This window comes from Enhydra lutris, unplaced genomic scaffold, assembly GCF_002288905.1.
Source record: "Enhydra lutris kenyoni isolate GAN:26980312 unplaced genomic scaffold, ASM228890v2 scaffoldscaffold14, whole genome shotgun sequence".
NCBI classification, from domain to species: Eukaryota; Metazoa; Chordata; class Mammalia; order Carnivora; family Mustelidae; genus Enhydra; species Enhydra lutris.
The window spans coordinates 34,337,278-34,364,275 of record NW_019154098.1 but is presented as its reverse complement, the minus strand read 5'-3'; the positions used below and the strand labels follow the sequence as shown (position 1 = coordinate 34,364,275).

At 32.4% G+C, this 26,998-nt stretch overlaps 1 protein-coding gene across 35 annotated transcripts in view; it reads left to right on the top strand.

Annotated features, from left to right (window-relative positions):
* Nucleotides 1-26,998, top strand: part of LOC111146851 (regulating synaptic membrane exocytosis 2) — a 591,447-nt gene that overhangs the window by 400,930 nt on the left and 163,519 nt on the right. For 6 of the 35 annotated variants that reach the window (XM_022502563.1, XM_022502566.1, XM_022502560.1 and 3 more), the window contains one exon: nt 12,525-12,557. The exons of 25 other annotated variants lie outside the window; for them this stretch is intronic. In XM_022502563.1, coding sequence (XP_022358271.1) covers nt 12,525-12,557 — 33 coding nt within the window. Of the gene's footprint in view, nt 1-12,515; nt 12,558-26,998 lie in introns of all 35 variants that reach the window. 4 more of the 35 variants (XM_022502562.1, XM_022502572.1, XM_022502559.1 and 1 more) reach the window with 2 other exon arrangements.

Here is a 26,998-nt window from a genome sequence, read left to right as displayed (position 1 = left end):
ACAGTTATTTTGAAGACGTGGGTTTCTTAAATGTCACCTAAAAGCTCACTTCATGGTTAAGTCTTTGTGTGTAAAATCATTCTTCATATTATCTAATATTTATTAAATCAATCTTTAAGCTTTCCAATCTACAAATTAAATTCACAACTGAATATTTACTCAATTCAACTTTAAAATACTCAATTAGAGTGTTATTTTAAAAAAGAGAGAAAATTATCCCTCTAGAACAAACTTTTTGTGTGTGCTTAAATGGATTCCTGGTCTGTGCACTTGGACATATATTCTTTCAAAGTAATACTTACTGATTAATTACATTATACGTCTTTGATTTTCACTTTTTAACCTTGGGTAGTATGTTGTACAGTATCATGGGCTAGCACTTTATACTTAAAATTTCAATTTTAAGTTCATTATTATTTAACATTAAGGAGACCATTTTGTTTTGTTTTGTTTTGTTTTTTAATTATCACAATAGTCCTTTAACAGAAAAGACTGTCTTTAAGGTGTTCCATCAGTGGTATTTTTGCTATTTTTGATTAGTAGTTTTAGATAAAACAACTTTCTGACAATTTGAATATTTCCCGATACAAGACTAGTTTGCTAGTTTCATTTTAATACTATGGCCCATAATTCCAAGAGGGCTAACTAGATACGGGTAGCTCTCAGCATTGGTTTTTGGGTGATGAACGAATTAATGAGTCAATAGTTCTGTTCTTTTTATAACTTTAATTCTGTTTTAAAGTAGACATTTGAATTTTAACAGAGGGTTTAAATAATTACATTTAGAACTATTAGAAAATATTCTATACTCTCAGTGTCCTAAGTTCATCATCTCTGGTATAGGTATTCTTCTACAAAATCTGACTAGTCTAGAATAATAAGAAGCAAGAGCAACTCGGTAATTTTAGAGATGGAAATAACCTTTCAAATTTTCAAGACTAAATTTCTCACTTCAAATATAACATATGAGAGGCCAGAGAGGCTCTGAACCTTGGCTAAGGTTGTACACATAGTTAATAGCAGAAATGTTCCAGAAGCCAGCATTCCTGGCTCAGTCTGGTAACATATTTGTGACATTTTTTAATCAACTATTGATAGCCTTGATCTAGGTCTTCTTTCATTGTTATATTGGCTGTCATTTATAAATTGATAGTTATGGAGTACTTTTGTTACTGACATATAATAATTTTCAACAAATACTTGCTAATGTCAGTCTGTCAACCCAAGACAAATAACTATAAACAACTTCTCTTCAACTAAAATGTTTGTCAACTCAAAGAAAGTGTTTAAAAATTAAACATGTTATGTGTTAAGGGGCTTTCTGCCAATTTACAAATAGGCTATACCATTTTCAAAACAAGCCATTTCGACTTCTGCATACTCAATCTCACTTCAGAATAGCATGTCTTCTATTTTGTAACATCATAAACTATGAAGTGGTGAAACAACTCTTTAATATGACAAATGTATAGGATTTTAGCAAATTTTAGGAATAACTCTGTAATCCTGTTGAATCTTTCATATTATATCGGTGGATGACCAAAAGTGCAGATTTTTCAAAAATCAAGAAATACTTTGTTTCAATGAGCATATTATTTTCCCCAAGCAGAGAAATTAGTCTGTTGGTTTTTGATATCAAATTAATTTGGTTAAATGTAGAGACAATTCGTTTATTCCTATAACTAAAGAGGGCTTAACCAAGAGTTTGGGAATTTATTAGAAAGTCTATATATTCTCTAAAAGTTTTAAGACTGTTCTTCCCACTAGCAGTTGATTGAAATATAGTATCTTTATCTAGATTGTTTACCATCCCAGAGTCCTATATTGCATCTTTAGCAGATTATTAACACCCAATTAGAAAATCAGGGTGTTAACTACACACCTAAGTATAACTTTCATACTCCCAAATCAAGGAGTTTGTTTCTTCACAAGAGCTGATTTATGTTGGGCCAGAAAAAAAGCATCTTATTATTAATAGCATTTATTTTAGGTTTAGGAACTGGAAAACCCTTACAATTAATGCAGTTGATTCTAACAGTGTAAGTAAACAAAAACAAAAAATAGTAAGTAATCAAAAATCAAAAACAGTAATGTATCCCAAATCCCCTATATTTGATGTTGCAATATAGCATATTTTCCATCTTGACAGTGATTTCAACTTCCCTAGTTATGTTTTGCTTAGGTTAATATTATAAAATGTTAGTATTTCATTATTTATGTCCAAAGGTGGATAAGGCACCATCTTAACTAACAAAATAACTAACTATTAATAAATAACTAACAAAACTCTTAGTTATTGTATGACATAGTGAAAACTTCATGGGGATTAAAATGTACATTGACAGTAACCAGCTACTTATAATATAGTTTTAGAAATATGTGGATAAAAAACAGGCAAGTGTATACTTAAGTATTTATGAATGCTGCTATGAGATTACATTGTGATCAGCAAATCTTTTGATACACGACTTATAAGGCCCTACATGATCTGTACTCCCCCACTTCCGATTTCATTACCTCTTTAACCTTGTCTTCTAGTACTTTGCCCTTCATCCACTCTGTTCCAGTCACAGAGTTTACCATGCTTTTCTAGAATATATCAGACATGCTCTTACCTCAGGACATTTGCATGTGCTGTTCTTCTGGTTGTAATGCCTTCTCCCCAGATAACCATATGGCTAACTCCCTTACTTTCCCAAGTTCTCTACTTAAACTTGTCTTCTTTGTGAGGCGCTCTATGACTAACCTATTCAAACATCTGTCACCCTCTGGACATTTTATTTCTTTCCTACCTACTTCATGTTTGTCTTCTTAGCACTTACCAATATCTAAGTGACAAAACATTTTATTTGTTTATCCTGTTTAATCTAATTTCTCCCACTAGAATATAAACTTTATGAGAACGTGGACTTTTGTCTGTTTTGTTTGTGGTTAAATTCCCAGTGCCTAATCATGCCCAAATTATAGTAGGTGCTGAATATATATTTGTTAGATTTAAACATATTTTATAATACTACAAATAATTCTGGATAATTTTAGATAACCCAGATAACTCATATTCAATGAAACCAAACTTAATAGTTTTCATTGAAATAATAACCCCACCGCACATAAATTTTTCTGTCATTTAATGAAAGTACTAAATGTGGTAGCCAAAAATTAGTCACTTGGTCTTACCGTATATTAAAGTGTATTTGTAGATTTTCTCTTGGTATGTATGGAAGTCTCTGCATTTTAATTCCACATAAACATTTTATTGTACCATAATAACATAATATTTAGCAAAATGTTTATTTCTAAAATAAATTAATATTATTTAATATCAACTAAGAAAACCTTTATTTACCAAGCCATTTTAATTATATTTTCTTCATACCTTGGCCCCACTTATTTTATCGAAAATAAATTTTGGAGATTACTGGAATAAATTTTAGTGCTTTGGATTTTGAAACTTATAAGAAAATTCAAATATCACATTCCTGTATTTAAAATATTGACTACATATTAATAAAAATTTGTGGGAAAACATAGGGGGAAAAAATCTAAAAACTAATTAGGTTTTGAAGTATTTTTAGGTTCTCGTTGTACACATTGTCTATACTTCTGATAAGTTCTGATGATTGTTTTTTGGTCTATACTAGAAGTTACATGGGAAGACCAGCAGAAAAAGGTGAATGGTACAGTAAGTGATGAAAAACCATTGCCGAAAAAGAAACACCAATCTGAGCCAGGTTTGTCAGGGTTTGGAAAACCACTGAAAGCATGAGACTCTAAGCATTGCATTTCATGCTTTTTAATTATGTGTGTGCTTGTACCTCATCTTTCTCATTTTGGTGTGAACTTTATAGTGTGTAGACCCTATTTAAATTAGAGTGGTGAACACTTTATTTCAAGATATGTGTAGAAAACAAATTCTACATATTTTGGAAAAAAGTTTTTTTTTTTTGTTATCAAGATTACTTTTCTAGGAGAAAAATTGACTAATTTAAGCACAAATGGTCATTTATATATTTGGTTGTTTTGGCCCAAATTAAACTACCTTCATGGAAAGGGATCACAATATATAATTAAATATAATATATATAATTAAATATAAATACATATAATTAAAGTACCTTAATGGAGAGGTATTACTTGCTTCCTTAAAAAGTACTATACAAAAGTCAATAATACTGTCAAAGCACTATACCAGATATTGGAAATGACTTATTTTACAACTTTTGCAGCTAAGATATTGCTAACAGATAAGCTAAGATATTGCTAACAACCACAAAGAGTGATAGCATATTGTGTGAATTCAGTAGTCTCTATAGTCCATTATTTCTACAAATGAATTGAAATGAAATGAAGTGATTTTATTTTCCTCTTTCTTTTCTTCTTTGGAGAGGTATTATTAACTAAGTAGAAGACAAAAACTTGAACCAAGAGTAAAAGGAAGAGAAGCAAAGGGCAGAAGTAATCAATAAACTGAATAATCAGTCCTAGCCTTAATCCATGATTGGATAAGAGTCCGTTGAAAATTTCATTCCAAATTTTAGGATGGCCTTTCTGATAGTGATATTATCATTAAAATGACTGCATCTATAGTAACAGTGTTAATGTATTTTTATGTGGTGACTCAGTTCATCTTATATCTCTGAAACTTATACTTTAAAATGTATCAGTGTAAATTAAATTAAATTAATTTTAAACTGACTCATTAATGAATATTCACTGCTATCCTGCTGTATGCCAGAAATTGTGATTGGTACTGAGTTATCTGGGTAAACAACACTAATGCAGCAATGTCCTCATAAAGCTTACATTCTGGCAAAAATATATATATTATAAGTGATTATACTAATGACTAAGTTACCACAATTGTGATGGTGTTTTAAGGAGAAGAGTAGGTTGCTTTGAGAAAAATAATTATGTTACATAAGTCTGGAGAGGAAGAAAAAATGCTATAGCACAAATGGCTTAATCTGTGAATTCTCTTTTAGTAAAACACATTCTGGAAATTTAATAAAATAAGCAGGAATTTACATTGGGAATTTAAAGATATAAGTTGTAAGAGAAATATCTTGCCTTTTTTTCAATTTTTCAATTATGCATCACAGTTTGTTTTGAAAATAATAATTATCTTAATATATTTAATGGGATTTAAAGGTAAACAGTATAAAATTAACGATTTATGTTATGATTTATATAACAAAAATTATTACTGTAAAAATCTTTCCTTGCAATATTGTGTGATATCAGTTATCTTTAGTCATTAAACTATTGTTTGTCTTATTTGCCATGATGTCTGATTACATAAATAGGCTTGTAGCCATATAGATTGATGTAAATAAGCTACATTGAATATTAAAGTCAATGCAAAGTTTGGCTAAAAAAAATCTTAAATCTCACAAACAGAATTTTTTAAATCTCCTAAATGTTATTAATTTGTATATTCTCATAGGTAGAATATATATATTTTATCCCTTGAGTCCTCTAACTGAATATAAACTTCGTGTGTAAAAGAGGAAAATTAATCTAATTAGAGTGCCTTAATGTCATGGCTTAAAATGGTTATAGATTTTTCTATTTTGGCAATTGTGCATTTTCCTATATACTAGGAAATTCAAACTGGCCCTGGAAATTCCCACCCTAAATGTCGTGAGTAAGTATGCGGTATGTTAAGGTAGCAAACACTTGTTAAATGTTAGTATTCCTAAATATCTTTGTTTGTTTCTTAAAGAAAGGTGGGATATGTGGGGATTATTTTTAACAATTGAAACTTTGAAGTGATAAAATGGGAGGCAAATAATGGGATATCAGGTGAGTGGGGCTAATTACCTATGTTTTGAGCATGGGCTTTACGGAAGACATGTTTGGAGTCGTTCTCTCTTTCATATTTAAGTATGTCTATGATACTAATAATCTATTGATTGTAATCCATGTTTAATACATGGATAATTTTCATTCACTAAAATCTAAGATCACATTTTCCATTAATTGTCAAAGATTCTTCATCAGAAGATTGTTATAGTAAACTTGTGGTGTTAGAAAACTTTGTAAGGACTTGAACCCAAATCTGAGATGCAGAGTCAGCTATGTGTATCAATAGTGTATACTGCTGTCTTTTTTGTTGCTGTTTTATCAGAATCTGTGCAAAAATAATAGCTGGGAATTTTACCATTTTTAGGATGTATGCTAATAACTTAAAAATCATTTCAAATTTTTATTTTAAACATAAGAATATAGAACCAGAGGACTAAATGGCACTATATAGGCTAGAAAATGTGTTTATGAATATTTGGATGAACTTTAAGTATTATGGACTAGTTTCTGCTTCTTTTAAAGAAAAGTCTTGATATTTCAAAATCTGACTGTCCTGAGGGGGTTATCAGCAAGAAAGGTGATTTATTTTCAGTATCTCTCACTTAATTGATGGGATAGATGAAGATTCCTGGGAAATATAATGGTGTTTATCAGATTAGTATCTTAGAGATGAGCAAAAATATAAGTATTGTACAAATGATTTTAAACTTCAGGGTTTATGGATAGTGTTTAGTGTAAATCACTAACATCTTCCTCAGCTAGATGTGAATTAGATTTTGTTTAGACCATAAAGTTAATAAAACATTCTTGACAGAAGTCAAGATTATTTGAGTATGGAAAAATCCGTTGTTTAATTTTTAATGAGCAATCTGATTCTAGACTAGAATACTATGGCCTATAATAATGCATTGCTATTAAACATTGAAAAACTTTAATCTTTTGAGCTTTATATTTTCACTTTGTGAGTCTATCTGTTCTTATAGTAATTGAAATGTATCTGAAAAAAAGCATATTTTATATTAAATATTTTATCTCATGTTTTACTTAAACTCATCCCACAAAAAACTCTGGTGAGAATGCTAATTTTAGTTAGGCTGAATGAATGTTTTGGAACTGATACAGTTTCTCCAAATAAAGATCTTGGACTTAAATAGTTCAGAATGGACTTTGAGATATAATTTTAAATGATTTCTGATGTGTTTGATAATTAATTAATACTTTTCCAAAAATGATTATCTACCTTGGTTCATTATTTTTTAAGTGTAAGGTATGCTATATCTAGGAAAATTTTGAAATAACTTAGCTACCCTTATTGTAATTATCCTGAAAGCATGATGGTGCTACTTACTTTGCTGTTTCTTGTCTGGAAAATAAGTCTATGCCTTTCTAGGAAAGGGCAGTGAAACACTTTGCTGGGTTACTGTATGATTATATATTATTTTGGAAATAGAAACTATTCAGGTAACAAGTTCTGTTTTACTACATACTCTAGCATCTTGATGCATAAGCCCTTAGTATTAGCATTATATAATTTAGTTAATGTATTAACCTTTAATTTTTTCCAACATGGACTTTATAATATTGTATTCTTTGTGGACCTGTAACTGTGGTGAAGGTAGGGATTTTTTTTCTTCTATCTTTGGATTTATGCTTTGCAAAAGTTATCTTAAGAAAAAGTAAATACTGAAAGATGTATTTTGTTAGTGAGTTTAATACTTAGCATTTTTTCTTTTTTACTATTTTGGTGTTGTGGAGTTTTGCTTCCTTTTATTTTTGAGTACTTTGACATTTCTTAAATGTAGAAACAATGCGTTTCCATCTAAACCGATAATCTAAATTAGTCTTCTAGTTAGATTCTAATCTAATTCATCTAATCTAGAAAAGAGAATCAAGGTTATGTTCTTAGTCAGTATTAGACGCTGGTAATTTCCAGATTGAGAAAAAATGAATTTTATTTTTTATGAAAAAAGTGATATAAAACAAAGTAAATACTTTATGCAAGACAAATCAATTGATGGAATTTCAGAATTAAATACTATTGATACCTTCAGATGTAAATATAGCATTCTTTGTTAATAACTGTTTTCCTATCAATAAAGAGAAATTTCATGATTTATGAGTTTAGTTGCTTATTTAAAGTTGATTCAGTTTCCTCTGAATATACAGATAAGCTTATAAGGCCAAGTTGTAATTCAATGACTGTTGTTTTTATGATAAATAGTGTGATGTATTTTGAAAGTCAATTATTTTAAACTTACTCAATACATTCTCTGAGTATATTTTTCTTCTGTATTTAAAATTGCATTATGTGTCAGACCTCAAGGACGGAATCAGTGAAAAACAGTACAGCTAGGAAAGAAGACATTTAAAAGAAAAACATTTTTATTAGTGAGCTTTTAAAAATAACAAAATATTTTAAAAGATTGTACCTTGCTTATTTTAATAGGTAGAAGTTATTGTAAACATTCAATTATTTTATGGTTGATGACAAGATTACAGAAAGTAATAATTAGTTTTAAAAAGAAACTCAGACACTTGGTTGAGGAACTAATTCTTCAAGATTTTTTCACATTGGAGAGTTTTAGTTCAAAATCTGTAAATTTGGTAAACATTTTATTTTTATATTCTAGATCCATCTTGATCTTTCTACCATTGAGACACTCCTACAAAGTAGTTGCTTATTTAGTCTTCATTTTGAAAAGTATCTCTCCTGCCCCAAAGAGACATACTAAGACTATGATCTTTCAAAAGCCCTCATAATATGATTAGTTTTTAATTATATGAAAGTTCTAGTATGCTTTTAAAGTATTAAGGCTTTTGTTTCATTGTCAGGAATTTTTTTTTTTTTTTGGTCTGGAATTTTTTTAAACAGAATTCTTGCTCCTGAAGGACCTGTGTTTACTCGAGTACAAAATCATCTGATAATAGGACCAATATTATGTCTGTTGTAAATGGTGGTAAATGAGAAAGAACATTAGCCATCAATAAGTTTCAAATAGATATCATACATACTTGGTAAAAACTGTATTTATAGATAAACGGGCCCATGTACATGCCTTTTAAAATTAAGTTGATTGCAGATTATTCTTTCTCTTTGAACTTGAGATGTATTAAGTCAAAATTTAATAATAGTTAATACATTATATTAGGAAGAGAAAATTTTTGGTTTGCACAAAATTTTGCATAAAATTTGGCATCATATACATTATTACAAACTTAACTTTTTTACCAAGTAAATCAATGAAAGTAATTATTTTATATATCTATTTATCTTCAGTAGTTCTTTTTTTAATTTTAAGGACCAAAATATAGCAGCTTTAGTTGGTAGGTACATTGATAGATAAATAGACACAAAGATGTTGTATTACTTTGCTTGATGCACCTAAACTTAAAAATACTTCTCAAAAATAATTTGCCATAAATGATGAAATGATATTATGGGGTTTATGAAGTATTCATCATATCCTATAAATGTCTTTTTCAATACAATATATGACAATTTTTTATTTCTCCTTTCTTGGCTCATATGATGGAATGAACAAAAAAAAATACTGTATATTTTCTCTGCAGAATCTTTATATTTTCTAAATATAAAACTAAACTACAGGGTGCCTGGGTGGCTCGGTGGGTTAAAGCCTCTGCCTTCATCTCAGGTCATGATCTCAGGGTCCTGGGATGGAGCCTAGCATCAGGCTCTCTGCTCAGCAGGAAGCCTGCTTTCCCCCTACCCCTTTGCCTGCCTACTTGTAATCTCTGTCAAATAAATAAATAAAATCTTTAAAAAAAAAAACAACTAAAACTACAATTCAGCCATAATTATGATATAACAGATACCAAAGCAAGGGTATACTTTTACTATATTTAACTTCTTACTATTTAACTGGTTATTGTTTAAAGGAAGTATTAGAAAAAGTTCTCATTAGAATGGCCATTAAAATAGCAGTGAAAAGTAGAATGTGGGATAGTAATGATCAAAGGAAAAATAGAGAGAGAGGAATTGTGGAGGCAGTTACTTTTAGCTTCTTCAAGGTTTACAGAAGTCTGTAATTCATTGCAATGGTACTTATAGTTTATTCCCATTTAAGTAAGATCTGGCCACTTAAATGATGCTGACTATAAGTTTTTCTTTTAAAATGAGGCTGTTATAATGCAAATAATGTATAATATAAATTCTAACAACAAGGAAGACAAGAAAGCCAAAAGATTTTTTAAAATATATTTGGTATAACTTTAAATTTTTGAGATTTTATTATTTAAATGAATATTCTATCTGCCAATTAAAATTAAGTAATTTTTACATAAGAATGGTTCTGACCTATTTATTAATGGATCATAGTCATATAAGGATGGAAAGATGATTTAATGGGCACTTTCAGTTAGTAGTGAGATCATTGTCAAATCTTTCATTTTAGTCCTTTTATGTAATATAAATTTTGTGTTATTTTATTAAAAATTAACTTACTAGTGCTAAGTGTTATCCTATTTCTCACAAGAGTAAAAACTTTAGTGAATTACTTGCATAGCTGAAGCAGTTACCTTTAAAAAAAAAATTCAAACTCTATACTATGTAATAAATTGTCCAGATCAGGTGCCACCATGAGAAGATTTTTTTTGTTTTTTCTTTGCTTGAATTTTATTTCACGTGTTTTTATTGGGTCATATACCATCTAGTAGAAAGAAAGTTGACCTGGTAATCAGGAGTCCTCTGTGCTATTACTGGTTCTGCCACTGAACTTGTTGTGTGACTTTGGGTAAGTCACTTGAACTCTGTATGCCTCAGTTATTCTCTGTGATTAATGAATGAATGAGTGGAGAAGACTTTTGGATGTTTTTAATCTATATAACATGAAGAACATTGCCTTGTGCCATTATAAAATAATTCAAGATACAGAAAAATGCTAGGTAGAGAAAGAGTGTCATTTATTTATTTTGTGGTTACATTTTCTGCAAAAAATAATAGTAATGATAATAAATTTTTTTCTTAGAGAAGGACTATACCTAAGCCGTCATTTTATCCAATTCATATCAATTTCATTTTAATATGCAAGGAAATTATTTTAGTAAGGTGGTACATATGTATGTAGAAAAATTTTGCAAATGAGAAATAATATGAGATAAAATACAATTCAGAATTAAACTGCATTATTAATGTATCTCTGATTTTTCTATCTTCTTTGAGAAGTGGGCGGACCGGGGGATGGAAAACAAAATATGTCATATATCATATTAATGTATGGAGTACATTTCAGGAGGATAATGCTTTTCCAGTAGTGGCCAATCCTACCAACACAGTCTGGTTTGTAATACAATAATTATGATGAATGTAGTGTCCAATTTTGAATAGATCAAAGATGTGCTCAAGCAATAATCAAAATGACATTGTTAAATTTCAAAATGTGTCATTCCTTTTCAGTTCTCTACAATTCATACTAGGATTTCTCTTTTTTCTAAGAAAACGAGTTTTGGTCATCTTAGCAATCTTTTCCTGGTGGAAAGTTTTCATTTTCTCACTATTCAAGAAAAGAGATAAATTTGTTATAAGAAAGAATCCTTTTAAGAGTTATAATCTCAGTGTATCAATATTTTAATTATATTTTGATATAATATGTTTTTCCATATATCTCTCAAAAACCATGATATAACCATTACAGAAGTGAATTTGGTGTTTTGATTTAAGAATTTTATGTTACCTGACTCAAAACTAATTATGTGATTAAATAGGAAATTTTGGTTTTGTATTACAGTGTTTATCTGTGTCAGTCATACTAATACTAACTCACTAATACCTTTGAAAGAATTTTTTTCCTAGAATGCTGTTTAGCAGATATTTCCTGCTTTCAGTCACTGTATAGAATGTCTTCTAACTTCACTAGCAGTGGAGAACAAAGTGTTTCCAAAATGTGTCCACTATCTATTATAGTAGATGTTGGATTTTGAGGGGCAAATTTAAATAGAGATGTCAGTGATGTGTTATGTGGTGTCTGTAAGAATTTTCTGAATAAATAGGTATTATAAGGGAATATGAAGAAATAAGATTTGTCTAGATTTAAGGTTCATTGAATTTTTAATATTTAAATAAGCCATATCTTTCAGCTACCCTTTTTATAATGAGTCTTATAGTTATTACTCTCCATATTTTATAATATAATATTTTATGGTAATATTTTGCTGTAATGAAGTAATTCGGGTATTGGCGCATGTGTGCACTCATCAATTTCAGAAACTTGAAAGGCATAGAAATCTGTTGGAACTATTTTTAATGTTCTTTTTTAAAGTTTATGCAATTAAATTCTTTTCTTTAGATGATAATTAAAAATTCTAAAAGCATTTTCACTGGACTCTGGAATGTCTTGAACAATATGGTCATACAAGGAACATTGTTTTCACTAATGGTATCTTTCTTCAGCATCAGTGTTCAGGATTGGCGGTCCATAAATAATTATAAACTTTGAATCTTCTTTATTTCTACACTAACTTTATTTTTCTGATTCTGCTAATCCATAATAGTTTACCCAATTCTCCATCAGTTCTTCTGTATTCTTTTAAAATTTTTTTTAATATGGTATGTATTTTATTATATCTTCCCTACAACTGTGTACAGGATTTTTCTCAAAATGATTTGGGGCCCTTTCCTTCAGTGTCACTTTTTACCTTTCGAGTACATCCACTCACACCCATCTCCTTTGTCTATGTCTGTCCATTACACGATGTGGCCACAGAAGAAGTGAACTCCACAAGGAGAAGACATGCAGGTCTGTCTCTTCTACTGCTTTTCTTTGTTATTTTTTCATGTATCTAACTTATTTTAGAAATTTTTTACATTTTTCTTCATTTCATAATTTTTCATTTTCCTCTAATATAACAAAATGTTAAATCTTGCAGGCCTTTTTATTTTAGGTAGTGGTATATTCAACTTTTAACAGCAACTGCTCCAATTAGATTGATAAAAATAAAATGATTAATTTTTAATGTAATATGTATGTGTGTGTGTGTGTGTGTGTGTGTGTGTGTGTTTCCATAATGGGTAACTAAATCCAGATCCAAATATATGTATATGTATATATGTTTATACATATATACATAAAGATATATAATATTTTGTCAGTGAGATTAAGTTAACAAATGAATCATACTCATTCTTCAACTTATTTTAGACTTCAACCTTGTTTTCAACTTCATTTTACATAATTCTAAAAGTACTTTATTTTTATCATGAGTTCTGCAATGTGCTAGACATTTGGAGAACATTAAAGATCTAATACATGTCCTAAACAAGCTCTCAGTATCACTGAGGAGTTAAAATATGTGAGTAACATGTTGTGTTTATGTGCCAATATGGATGATTCTAGCAATATGGTCTACAAAGATATAAAGTCAAATAAAATCTGTTTCAGCTAGATGGCCAGAAAAGGCTTCATGGAAGAAAGAACACTTGAACTGACACTTGAACATTCATTCAACACTCATTTATTAAGCACATGTGATGTGATACTGTTCTAGGTGCTGGAAATAACAGGACACAAAATAGCTCCCCATCTTTACAGGCTTTTTCTAGGGTGAGTCTGATAAATAAATGCAGTAGTAGTGCAGGTGCTATGAGAAATCTGTGTATATAGAATGCAGTGGAATCATAAAGGATGGTATGATCATTTCCACCTGAAAAGTATGGATATTAGTTCAAGAAAGACTTCATAGGAGAGATAACATATGAAATAAACATTAAAAACTAGAAAGATGTTGCCCTCCTGGGTAGAGTACATTTCAGGCAGAGGAAACAATATGGGGAAAATGACTTCAAACAAGTTTAGGCAAAAATAGGCAGGGGAGTGTTTCTGAAGATCATGTGGGATATTGAAACATATAAAGCAAGAAAAGAACAAGATCAGATATTTTTTCTTAGAAATATTACTGTGGAAAGCTATGTAAAAATTGGGCTAGAGCAGTAAAAGCAGAAAAATCGTTTATGAGGCTGTTGCACAGATCAGTAGAGAGATGATAATGGGCTGACATAAGGTATCAGTAGCATATGATATTGATACATGAGAAGTTATATAAAGATGTAGAATCTGTAGGACTTAGTCACTGATTAGATATTGTCAATGCAAGAAAGGGAGGGAATAAGATAATTTCAGGTGACGGAAATGTATGGATAGATGGTGGCCTATTTTGTCAGGATAAGGAATGAACACGTTTGGGGGAAAAAAGTAAAAGAATTCAGTTTGAGAGTGGGTTGAGTTTGACATTCCTTTGGAATATTAAGATATGACTATCTAATAGAAGTGATTGAAGGTATGGATGTGGAAACTCAGAGAAGTCTGGGCTGGAGACATAGAATAGAGTATCATCCCCTTAACTGATTCCATTGGAATGAATGGAATTGTCAGAAGCATATGAAGATTAAGAAGAGAACCAACAATCACATTTCTGGGATTACCAGCATTTATTTACATTTAAGGAGTGGATAAAGAACAAGAGCCAGAAAACCATGATGAAGAGAACTACTGAAGGACAGTAGGATATCCAGAGAAGAACATAATTCAAGAAAGGGAAGTGTTTCCAGAAGGGTATACTCATCAGAAAAATTCAAGAGAAGAACAAATATTGTTAAGTGACAAAACTAACCAATAACAATCTTTGCCTAATCGGTGTCAGTGAAGTTGTGGAGGATGGGAGCCAGATGGAAGAGAAGGAAAGACAGGTCTAAAAGGGGGGAAAATGAAGATGAATGTAGACTAGGTGAATGAATGAATGGCTTGGGGGGAAATTACAAATTGAAGAGTAGCTACCATGGGGAATATAAGAAAGCTCACCACAGATACGTAGAAAGAGTATAGTGTAAGTGAGGAACTTAAATTTGTGATGGCATTGGTTCTCTAATGTGTGATTGACTCATTAGCACACTTCAGATAAATTGTTGGAAGTTTGTGAGCAGTTATAATAGAGAGAAAAAGAGGATGAGGATGTTGAGGGGGGCTGGCAAGTCAAGTGTTTAAAGTGATGTCCTAGAGTGCCTGGGTGGCTCAGTTGGTTAAGCGTGGGCCTTCCACTGGATGCTTCCACTTCCACTTCCACTGGAGTCCCAGGCATCAAGTCCCACATCTTTTCCCTCTGCCCTTCACCCTGCTTGTGCGCTCTCTCTCTCTCTCCCTAATAAATAAATAAAATCTTGAGAGGAAAAAATAAAGTGATATACAAGATAGATTAGGGAAATCACTTGTCATGTGAGATCATGAGGTCTTGTTAAATCGTGTTCAGATGCAAAGTTTTCCGTGAGCTGGAAGAGAAAGGGTTCAGTAAAACTGGAATTTGTGGAAACATTCAAGGCTAATGGAGGCAAATGGAGAAGGTTATTTTCAGAGACTGATTTAATGCTTAGAGTTTTCAGATGTTAGACAATCCCGAGTGGTATAAAGCTACAGGGTTTGGTCCTGGGAGTGAAATTCTGAAGTGGAGCGTGGATGACAGTTTGGAAAGGAAAGGAAAGTAACAAATTTTGATGTAGCATTTTTATATAGGCATTGAAGTCACTGATGGCCTAAGTTTGACAGGAAATGGGTGAAGGAAATTGCCCAGGAGGATGGTAGCAGCAAGGAAATATAATGGTGTGAACATCACGTGAGTCGATTTTATATGAAATTAGAAAAGTAAGCATGTGGAAGCAGCACTGCAGATCTAGAAGTATGCTGATGCCACTTCTGGGATTCCATATTACTTAGAGTATAGGATTTCGAGCAGTTTCTCCTCAAAATGTTTCTGGCGGAGGTAGTGTTCTTGTGGAAGGGTCAACTTTCCATGCAGGCTAACAGGTGAGATGAACACTCCAAAATGAGGCTGATAATATGTAAGATTTCAGTAAAAACAACGGGGCTTCAGAATTCACAGCGGAAAAGATGAAGATGTGGGAAGGAATGTGGGAAAAATTAGAGAAGGAAGCTCGGGGCACGTGCAGCTGAGGCTACAGATCAGAAAATGTTAAGAAAATAATAGATGTGGGGCGCCTGGGTGGCTCAGTGGGTTAAAGCCTCTGCCTTTGGCTCAGGTCATGATCTCAGGGTCCTGGGATCGAGCCGGCATCGGGCTCCCTGCCCAGCAGGAAGCCTGCTTCCCCCCAACCCTCTCTGTCTGCGTCTCGGCCTACTTGTGATCTCTGTCTGTCAAATAAATAAATAAAATCTTAAAAAAAAAAAAAAAAAATATATATATATATATATATATATATATGTATGTATATTAAGAAAAGAAAATAATGCTAGGATAAGGAAGGAATAAAGTATTGAATGTGGTAGGAGAGAAAACACGGAGAAAAAGAATGTAAGCTTGGCTTTGGGAGGGGGAATTCAACTGATTGAACAAAGGAATCTCCATGATAGGCATAAAGGTAAAAGGAAAGTACTTAGTTGAGGGAGTTTGAAAATTAGGGAGAGGAGAAGATCGATAATGGAAACAACTTTTCTTAAGAAAAGTCAGTGCTGTCTAGGACACATGTGGAATGGTTAAAATACGGAGAAAAGTGATTTTTGTTGTGTTCAAATATCAGGTCCCAAATTACTTTTAATTTTTACCTAAACATAATTTGAAGTCTTTCTTAGTGTATACTCTAAAGCTGTAGTTGTAGCTATAGATCTACAACACTTAACTTTCCTTCCCGTGGGAGGAAGCTGGAGTGAACTTTCTCAGTTCTAGTTGTAGACACCCAAAACTGTCAGCGGGGATTTAATCTTATTACCTAGCCCTGAGTTTAGGATTCCACAAACTCTCCAAAGCCTAGAGATAAATGAAAACTAATGCATTCCATTCCAAAGGAGTAAGGAGAGAATGATAGAGTAGGTAGTAAGAAGAGCTTCAGGAAAAAGGAGGTAATTTTAGAAAACAGCAAATTTTGTAACAAGCAATTCAGAATGGATTTCCAACTGTTTGATAAAAGTTAGATGAAGTTAAAGCTTTTCAGAAACTGACTGGAGACTGACCAATAAAATCATATCTTTTTTAAACTACCATCTTATCTCTAATGAATATGTAAGTTGGTTATTTCTCTGTATCAAACATGACCTCTTAATACTTGGAGCCAAATTGTGATGGGAAAATAACTTCTTAAAGCTAATCATTTTCCTGACATATTAAGTTGAAGTGTATATTTTACATTTTACACCACAAAGGACCTTCGTTTCTGTTAGTAATTCCAAGTATGGTCATTGCAACATAGTTCTACACCCTAAATGAAGGAATGGCATTTGATCTTACATTTTGAAGCAGAAAAAAAAAAAAAACCACTAATTTTACCCCTTGCAAATAATAACTGAGTTTCTTCTAAATGAGAAATAGTGTGTTTTATTAGGGTTTACACTTTTCTTCTTACTCTTAAGAAATTTCATGTGACAAATGTATTTTTTTTTAGATAATTGTTAAACAGATCTTAGAGACCATTTGACAAAAAGCTAATGATGCAAAAAGGTTTTAAAAATACAGTTTGGTATGTTCCATGAGATAACATCTGCTCACGTTTTTGAATTCAAGTTTTAACTACACAAATTTTCAGAATTACTTCTAGACCTGGTCTAGAGCATCTAGCAATCTTAGTGTTTGTGTAATATATATTTTACTCCTAAGAAGATCTCAAAAACAAAAGATGTTTTGTCAGCCATATATCTTACTAATTCCATACGTAAATTACTATATTATAATATCAATTATTACATTATGATGTTAACTAGTTGTTACATTGTTATAGTTGGTTCTGTGCTACATTAAGAGTTTTGGAAAATATGTTTAAAAATTTCTATTTCAGACTGGTCCATTGGTCTGCCAGGCACTAATGTTAATTTGCAAAGCTTAGCAATTCAAGTTGAATAGATTTTAAACACTTCTTGATAAAAATACAACTGGGAATAACTAACATATCCTTTGCATTGAAGTTATTCTTTTCTAATTTTTTAAAATTTATTTTTAATACTTTTAAAAAAATTTCCAACATTTCTGAGACATAATTGGCATATAATATGGTTTCAGTTTGAGGGTTGGCACCTGGCTGGCTCTGTCGGTAGAGCATGTGACTCTTGATCTCGGGGTTGTGGGTTCAAGCCCCACGTTGGGCATAGAGATGACTTAAAAAGACAAACATTATATAAATATTAGTATAACACTGTGATTTTAATTTGTATAAATTATGAAATGATTTCCACAATAATTTCAGTTAACTTTCTATAATTCTTAATAAAATTATTACTTCACTTCCTATTAGGGTTAGCTAAGGCAAATTTTTTCAAAATTAATACAGTATTATTTTTATCATGAAAACAGTTTCTTTTTTGTTTTTTTTTTCTGTGATTATTATGAATGTTGCCCTTGAGATACATTATTCCAAACCTGCACTTCAGTTTTTATCACATTTGTTTGGCATATGTGCCATGTTCTGAATGTCAGGTGCTTTCACGTGACCTCTCATTCTATTCGTGTTATATTCTAAAAGGTAAAGAGAAGTAACATTCATTGTAGGGGAAATTTGCTATACCTATGAATATGTACACATGTAAACATGCATATAAGCTGTTACTGAAATTCTCCCAAATCTTTCAATTATTGATTTATTATCAGTCTTATCATTACACACAGGTTCTATCCATTTTTAGGTATTTTCTGTGCATTGATTCTATCCTACCTATATTTCATGGGCTCTATTATTGACAAAAGTCTAAGATATAGATAGATACTCAGTCACGAAAACCATAACACTGTAGTATACTGAAATTCTACTGGAAAATATAAATCAGTCAGTTTCTAAGGAAAAATGTCGTGTCAACTCCCTGTTCATTACTGTGCTGGCTACCTTAGACATTAGAAGAGACAGAGCAGCTTGGAATATTTTATGTAAGTTTGCGTTTAACGTTTTATTAACTAGTATTGGGATTTTTTTTTTTTCTAAAGATCTTATTTATTTGACAGACAGAGATCACAAGTAGGCAGAAGCAGGCGGGGTGGGGGGGGAAGCCGGCTCCCTGCTGAGAAGAGAGCCTGATTCAGGCCTCCATCCCAGGACCTGAGATCATGACCTGAGCCAAAGGCAGAGGCTTAACCCACTGAGCCACCCAGGTGCCCCGTGTTGTGATATTTTAACTAAAAAGGTATCATATAAAATATGAGTATATGCATATATATATAAAAACATAATCACATCCTATTAATAAAGCATAATACTTAAGACTAATTCTCTAAAGCCTATAAATATGCAAATATAAAAGGAGAGTTTAGAAAGTTCTTGGAACTTGAAATAATAGGAATAACCACACGTGGAATAAAAATAGTCTTGAGTATTTCTTCCTTGTGTGGGTGGTGTGAGGGAAATTAGAAAGATGACTCAATAGGTTATGAGAATATTAATTAATATTAATAAAAGATTAATAGAATAAACTATGAGACTAGGAGTCAAGAGACCTAGTTTTCGCTTTAGTCTTGCTATGGAGCTGTATGATCCCAGACACATAATTTCAGATCTTTGGGTTTCAGGTATCTTGCTTTTAAATTGGGGTTTGGAATGCATTGTTTTTTAACTTTTTTATGGATAGAAAATTCCATTTGCCTTGGAAGATACATCCTGAATTTAAGATGTTACTTCTCAAGGTATTATTTGTACAATCTGAGTACTATAATCTTCTATTTTACATTGGCCTATTGTCCACCTTAGCTCTCTGTTCTGAAAATTTCAGTTATTGAGGAAATTATTTGTTCCTATTAGAAATGTTAGCTTGCACAGCAGTAGTGGAGCACAGACTCTGGAACTAGACCGCCTGACCAGCCCCACCATGTATGTGCCGGCTGATCAGACAAAGTTGCTCTTGGTACACACCTCAGATTCCTCCTCTCAAAACCAGGGATAATAATAGTACAGCAAAAGGCTATTGTATGGATTAAATACATTCATATATAACCTGTAAATCACCTAAAAGCAGTGTCTGGTGCTTAGTAAGCACAATGTAAGTGAAACTTTTTTTTTTTAATTTTATAAAGTATGTTAAAAAACAATTTATTTTGAGTAAGGTGTATTGAAGCTCAGGCATTTTGATGTGTGGTCCTTCATTCTATGATACAGAATTAGTAATTTTTGTCATATGCATCACAAATACCTTCCCCTAGCTTGTGACTTCCGGTTTAGGACGTGGCTGTGGTCCAAACCAGGCGTCTGGAGAGCTGCAGCCAGACTGGAGAGCTTTGTCATTTCTGGGGCGACAGAGTTGGGTAGAAAGCAAGAACATTGGAAAGTGATCGGTCTGAATTCTAATCCAGTTTCTGTCACCCAATGGGGATGTTACTTTGGGTACAGTTAGATTAAAAGGTTAATTAGGGGCTCCTGGGTGGCTCAGTGGGTTAAGGCCTTTGCCTTCTGCTGAGGTCATGATCCCAGGGCTCTGGGATTGAGCCCCGCATCCAGCTCCCTCCTCGTTGGGGAATCTGCTTCTCCATCTCCTATTCACCTTGCTTGTGTTCCTGCTCTTGCTGTCTTTCTCTCTGTCAAATAAGTGAATAAAATATTTTAAAAAGGGGGTGGGGGGATTAAAGGGTTAATTATGTTTTAATGAAAGAGCTTTTCTCTTAAAAGAGCAGGACTTTCTAAGAATAAAACAAATACATTCCTAAGTAATGAAATTTGGAAAGAGTCTTGCCTGCAGTGTGACGGGTATAAACTTCAGAATCTCAAAATCAGCATAAGCCAATTAAAAGGCAACAAACTGCGAAATGTATTTGCAGCACCTCAGATTATTAAAAGCCTTAACATCTGAATCACTGGGACAAATAAATTATGTAGTCTCTAAAACTCTAATAGAAAAATGGGCAAAAGACATGTACAGACATTTCACTAAGCAAGAAATTTAGTGGATAGTAAATATATTTAAAAATATTCATTCCACTAATAATCAAATAGAAGACTTTTTAGAAAACGAGATACTGTGTTTCATCTGTTTAAAAAACAATGCTTTAATGCTGGTGAGAGTGTGCTATAAGAGTGGTGACATAATTTAGTATAATCTTCTTAAAGAGTAATTTTTCAATATAAACCAAGAGCCCTTAAAAATATTCACAGACTTTTGACCTAGTGGAAATAGAGTTCACATAAAACTGTATGTACCAAAGTCTTATTAAGGCATTATTTGTAGCAATGAAAAGGATGTTACTGTGAATGTTTACTAATGGGGGAATGGCTAAATAAATTATGATACATATGCAACCATTTAATTGAATAATTTTATTGCCATAGAAATTAGAAATACTTTTTTCTATTTTTTTTATAATTTGAAAAAAATTTGAAAGTAATAATATCTGTAAGGAACCTGTCACAGGGTTCTTTCCATACTAGAAAGTAAAAAATGGTAGCTCCCATTAATTATTACTACTGAAACCAATTATGCCAAAAATTTCATTGTCAGACAGATACATAATGTAAACAATGAGTAATAAAACTGAGTCTTTATTTAAAATGAGAATAAAAATAAAAATCCAAAGCAAAGACTATTAAAATGTCTATAAAATAGTCCAATAATATGTAAACTTGACTATGTTAGAATCAAATCCTTCTCTAAGTATCAAAATGGCATATTAAACTATCATATAACATAATTGGCTTATAAAAAGGAGAGTTTATGCCTGAAATTCTTATTCTAGTGGCATAAAGGTATTTCACATCTGAAAAATTCGTTTGTTTAACAGATATCTACTAAACATTTTCATATGCTAGTCCTTATTCTAGGCGCTGGGAACATAACAGGTCTCTCTGGTCATGGAAATTATATTCTTGGGAGACCAAATAATCACTAAACAAGATAAGTTTAGATTGTTGTAAGTACTATTATTTAAAACCCTATGTACTTAGTGTGACTGCGGTGGGAAAGCATTATTTTAGATGGAGCAATCCAGAAAGTCTTCCTGAAGAGGTGATAATTTGAATTAAACCAGAAGGGTAAGAAGAAATGGACTATGCAAAGGAGCCAGGGGTTATATAAGTAATTAAGATCAATATATAGCAGATAAAGTCAGGACATTTGAAGTTCAGAAGAGGAGAATAATTTTTGCTATAGATCTTCCTTTTCTGAGAAGATATTTAAATATCTTTTTTAAATATTGAATATTTTCAGGGAGATGAAGGAATAAAGTATAGCTCTGGATGGTAAAGTGATGATTAAAATATTTTTTAAATCATTTGAGTTGAAAGGAAAGGATTATATGTAGTAAATTAGTAATCAAGTTATTTAGTATTAACTTGTACACAATACTTAACTAAGTATTCATTAGCACACGGTTAAAATAAGTTATGATTGTTTTCAGATCACTTTCTCTTTGCTCACTTAAAGCTCTATACTTTTATATCTATACTGAAAGCATTATAATATAAAAGGGTTGGTATGAATAAATCAGTTTCACATGAAAGAGGGTAAATTGGCATGAATAATGCTACATTGAAGATAATTGCTAAGGGAATTTAAATTAGATTACAATTCAACTGAAGAGAGGGATGTTATTTGACAGATGATAGTTTCTTTTTATTAGCCTGTATGAAGGCTTCAGGAGATGGGGTGTAGGATGTGAGAGTAGGGATGAGGGAGGAAGGGAACCGAGAGTAAGAAAGGCAAAGTTTAATGGAAGGCAAAATGATAGTAAGTAAAAGTGATTAGATTCATTAATCATGTGACCTAACTGATGGGGAGATCCTAGTTATAGATTCTAAGGTCATGAAGAATGTGAAGGAGGTTGCTAGGCCATTTCAGAGTAAAGGAATGAGAATCAGAAGGAATCTCTAAAAAGAAGATTAAACATTGAAAACAACTATATTATAGTTTAAGGTTGGGTCATTCGGAAATAAGTTAGTATGACCAAAAAAAAAAAAAAAACCAAAACCCAAGCGAAGATGATGCAGTTAGAAAAGGAAAAGGGAGAAATGTTAAAAGGAAGGAATGTTGGGGCAAAAAAGAATTAAGAGTTGAGTAGTATCTATGTGTGTGTGAAAGAGAGAGAGAGAAAGAGAAGAGAAGAGAGAGAGTCCTTTCATGACTAAATATTTCAGATTATAAATTCTGGAAAACAGACCAGTTTCAGCCATCCACTAGTTATATTACCCTATATAAATTTTCTAATAAGTAAAATTGTGAAATAGTCCTCTTCTATACAGTTGTACTGATTAAATGACGTGATCATAATATGCAAAGCTCTTAGCACAATTCCCAGCATGTACAAAGTATTATTCTTGTTAAGATCTTAATTTTTAGGAACATTAGTATTAAGTTCTAGAATATAAGATTTTAACCATATATTCTTAAAAGCTTTGCTATATTTTATTTTCTATGCCTTGATCAGGTAAAATTAAACATTATTGGAAAAAAAATTAACACTAGACAGAAATCTGATCTATGGTTGCCTGGGCTGGCAGGAAAATTATTGACCACAAAGTGGCACAAGGGAACTTTTTACAGTGACAGAAATACTCTGTACCTTGATTGTGGCAAGGTTGCATGATTATATACATTTGTTCAATGTCATAGAACTTTGCACTTAAATAGTGTATTTATGTAAGTATGCCTCCATAAATTTGACTTCAAAAATAACTGAAAATACATAAAATTTAAATGAATTTTTTTAATATAGTACCCAAATAGCACTAAATATAAGCTAGCAGAACATTTTATTTGACCTGACACATCCCAAGCAATTAAGAGCCAAGTCCCATCCCCAGATAGGTTTCAGGGGGCATGGTAATGGATGGGGTTAGCCAATAACCTCGTAACACGGAGAGAAGTGATAACTACAGGAGTTGAACTAGCAAACAAAGGCAGGCCTAAATGTCTGAATCGGAAGCAGTGGTCAAGAAACCAAGAAAGAACAAGGAGGGTATTTAGGGTTGACATTTGCAAGAAGAGGCAAGACATTAACAAAGATCTAGACTCTGGATATTCTAGATATTCATTAATAATAACTAAAGGGAGAAGAACGGATATGAGAAGTAACGTTAAATTGTTTTGGACAAACTGAGTTTTAGGTATTGTTTGGGGATGGCTAGGAGACAACTAGAGATGTGAATCTTAAGCTTCCAGGAGAGGTAGGAGCTGAAGGTAAGAGCCTAGAGCCTTCAGCAGGCAACATTTTGGATAATTAAGTCACTGTGATACAAATTATTTTTAACTATAGTTAAGTTTAGGACCCATTATAAGTATAATTTTTATTTCTAGTTTTACAGATTGAAAAATAAAGGTAAAGATCAGTTAATAACTTGTTCCAGCCATTTGAAGCTGGAATTTAAACTAAAGCAATTGGGCTTAGTGACAAAATCCATGCCCTTAACCTCAGGAAATGGGGTCTTTACCTATGACAAGGTAAAGGATAGGTTAAAGCCAAGAAGCTGGGGCATGTGCATTGAACACCATTAGAGAACAATGCCAGATGTCTAGAAAAAGGAGAAAAGGAAGAGAGGTATTCAGAAAGGGGGATTTAATGTCAACAGAGAGCAGCTCATTCTAGTTTGCAGTTTTATTTAGAATCCTCAGTGTAATTAGTATTCCCATGTGAGCATTTGGAAGGTTGAATGACGTTCAGCCTGGTCTCTAGCTTGGGCTGATCTCTCCTGGTGTCTCCATTGAATCATCATCTGTCTCTGAGAGTGATCCTACCTAACTTCCATTCCTCTTTCTTCTCAGTGTTGAACAGAAGCATTTCAGGAGATGTCCCAACTCAGGAAACATTTAGGATGCATTCCTTTGAATTCTGAGAGGGTATTAAACTGCAGGATATTAGTCTCTCTAGGTGGTTTTTCTAATTACCTTGACTGATAACAGTCATCATGAGCACTTATGGAAAAAGATAATCAGCTTGATATCCAAGCATGAGAATTATTTAAAATCCCTATATTTAAATAGTTCCTTCTCTCACTGTACATAATTACGCTCAACTTAGGTGATCCTAATCTAATGGAAAGTATTTATTTAGCTAACATGGATAAAATTATATGACAACATGGATTAAATTATATAACAAAAATTACAATGTACTTTTTTTCCTTTTAATCGCACTAATACTACATAAGCTTCACTCATTTTATCCCAATTGATACCTCAAATGTATAATCTTTTTTTTTGGAGGCTTATGTCACATTTGCAATTAACAATCATAATTTAATTTATTTTAGTAATTTTTAAAATTTCAATATAAAAAATTTCTTTTTCTCTACTCAATTTAATTTCCCAAGCACAATTTTATCATCTTACTTGACTTGGTGTTGCTTACCAACAGGTTATTATCTTTAAAGGAAATGTGAGAGGAGCACCTGGGTGGCTCAGTGGATTAAAGCCTCTGCCTTCAGCTCAGGTCAGGGTCTTAGGGTCCTGGGATCGAGCCCCACGTCGGGCTCTCCGCTCAGTGGGGAGCCTGCTTCCCTTCCTCTCTCTCTCTGCCTGCCTCTCTGCCTACTTCTGATCTCTGTCAAATAAATAAAATCTAAAAAAAATAATAATAATAAAGGAAATGTGAGATTTTATATGCATACCATCATTGAAAATATGAAGTGAAATATATCTAACAACTGACATTTATTTTACTCTTGGAAATTTGGCCATATTTATTTCATTCCTCTCTCCATTTATTAATAACCCCATTATGATTCTGCTATTCTTGGAGGAGGAACAAAGCTAGGTTCATTCTTTCACACTTTTGTTGTGGTTTGGGGGACATGATCACATGTGTTTGGATCCTTTAAAGAATCTCTATAATAGAATTCTACTTTGAATGACTTGTCACCCCTTATCTGCCTCTTTGTTGGCCTGATCGGCCTTTTTGTTGGCCTAAATTAGAGGGTAAAAGATATCTTTAAGTGGCGCCTGGGTGGTTCAGTGGCTCAGCTCAGGTCATGATCTCAGGGACCTGGGATTGAGCCCTGCGTTGGACTCCCTGCTCAGTGAGGGTCTGTTTCTCCCTCCTCCTCTGCCCTTACCCCCCGCTTGTGCTCTCTGTCTTATAAATAAATAAATAAAATAAAATCTTTAAAAAAAGATATCTTTGTTGCCTTCAAAAATATTTATTTTAATACCATGTTTAATATAACTTATTTTTTAAAGTTTCTGTTTAAATTCCAGTTAGTTAAAGTGTGATATTAGTTTCCAATATATAATACAGTGATTCAACATTCCCATACAACACCCAGTGCTTATCACAAGGGCACTCCTTAATCCCCATCACCTAACTTGCCCCCTCCCCCTTTCTCCCTTCTGGTAACCATCCATTTGTGCTCTGCAGTTAAGAGCCTATTTCTTGTTTTCCCTTCTTCTCTCTTTTTGCCCCTTTGCTTGTCCGTTTTGTTTCTTAAATTCCACATATGAGTGAAATCGTGTGGTATTTGTCTTTCTCCGCCGTATTTTGCTCAGCATAGTACTCTCTATCTAGCTCCACCCATGTCATTGCAAAAGCAAGATTATATTCTTTTTATGGCTGAGTAATAGTAATATGTTCAATAGTAATATGTTAAATATCTATATATTCTTTATCCATACATCAGATAGATGCTGGGCTGTTTCCATAACTTCACTATTGTAGATAATGCTGCTATTAAATTCGGTGTGCATGTATCTGTTTGAATTAGTATTTTTGTATTCTTAGGGTAAATACATAGTCGTGCTTGTGCTGGATCATAGGGTAGTTCTATTTTTAACTTTTTGAGGAATCTCCATCCTGTTTTCCAAAGGGTCTACAGCAGTATGCATAACCACCAACAGTGCACAAGGGATTCTTTTTTCTCCACATCCTTGCCAATGCTTGTTTCTTGCATTTTTTATGTAAGCCATTCTGACGGGTGTGAAGCAATATCTCATTGTGGCTTTGACTTGCATTTCCCTGATGATGGGTGATGGTGAGCATCTTTTCATGTGTCTGTTGGCCATCTGGATGTCTTCTTTGGAAAAATATCTGTTCATGTCTTCTGTCCATTTTTAAGTTGGATTATTTGGTTTTGGGGTGTTGAGTTTTGTAAGTTCTTTATATATCTTGGATACTAACCCTTTGTCCTAAACAAGCTCTCATAGGAGTTTTAGAAATGCTGAAAGGAAACCTAAAGAAAAGAAAAGTAAAGAAGTAATCAGTGTGAACAATAGCAAGTACCACAAAAATTGATTTTGGGAGGATTTATATTGTTTCGGTTTACATTTTTATTAGTTCCATACCTTAGGTCCAA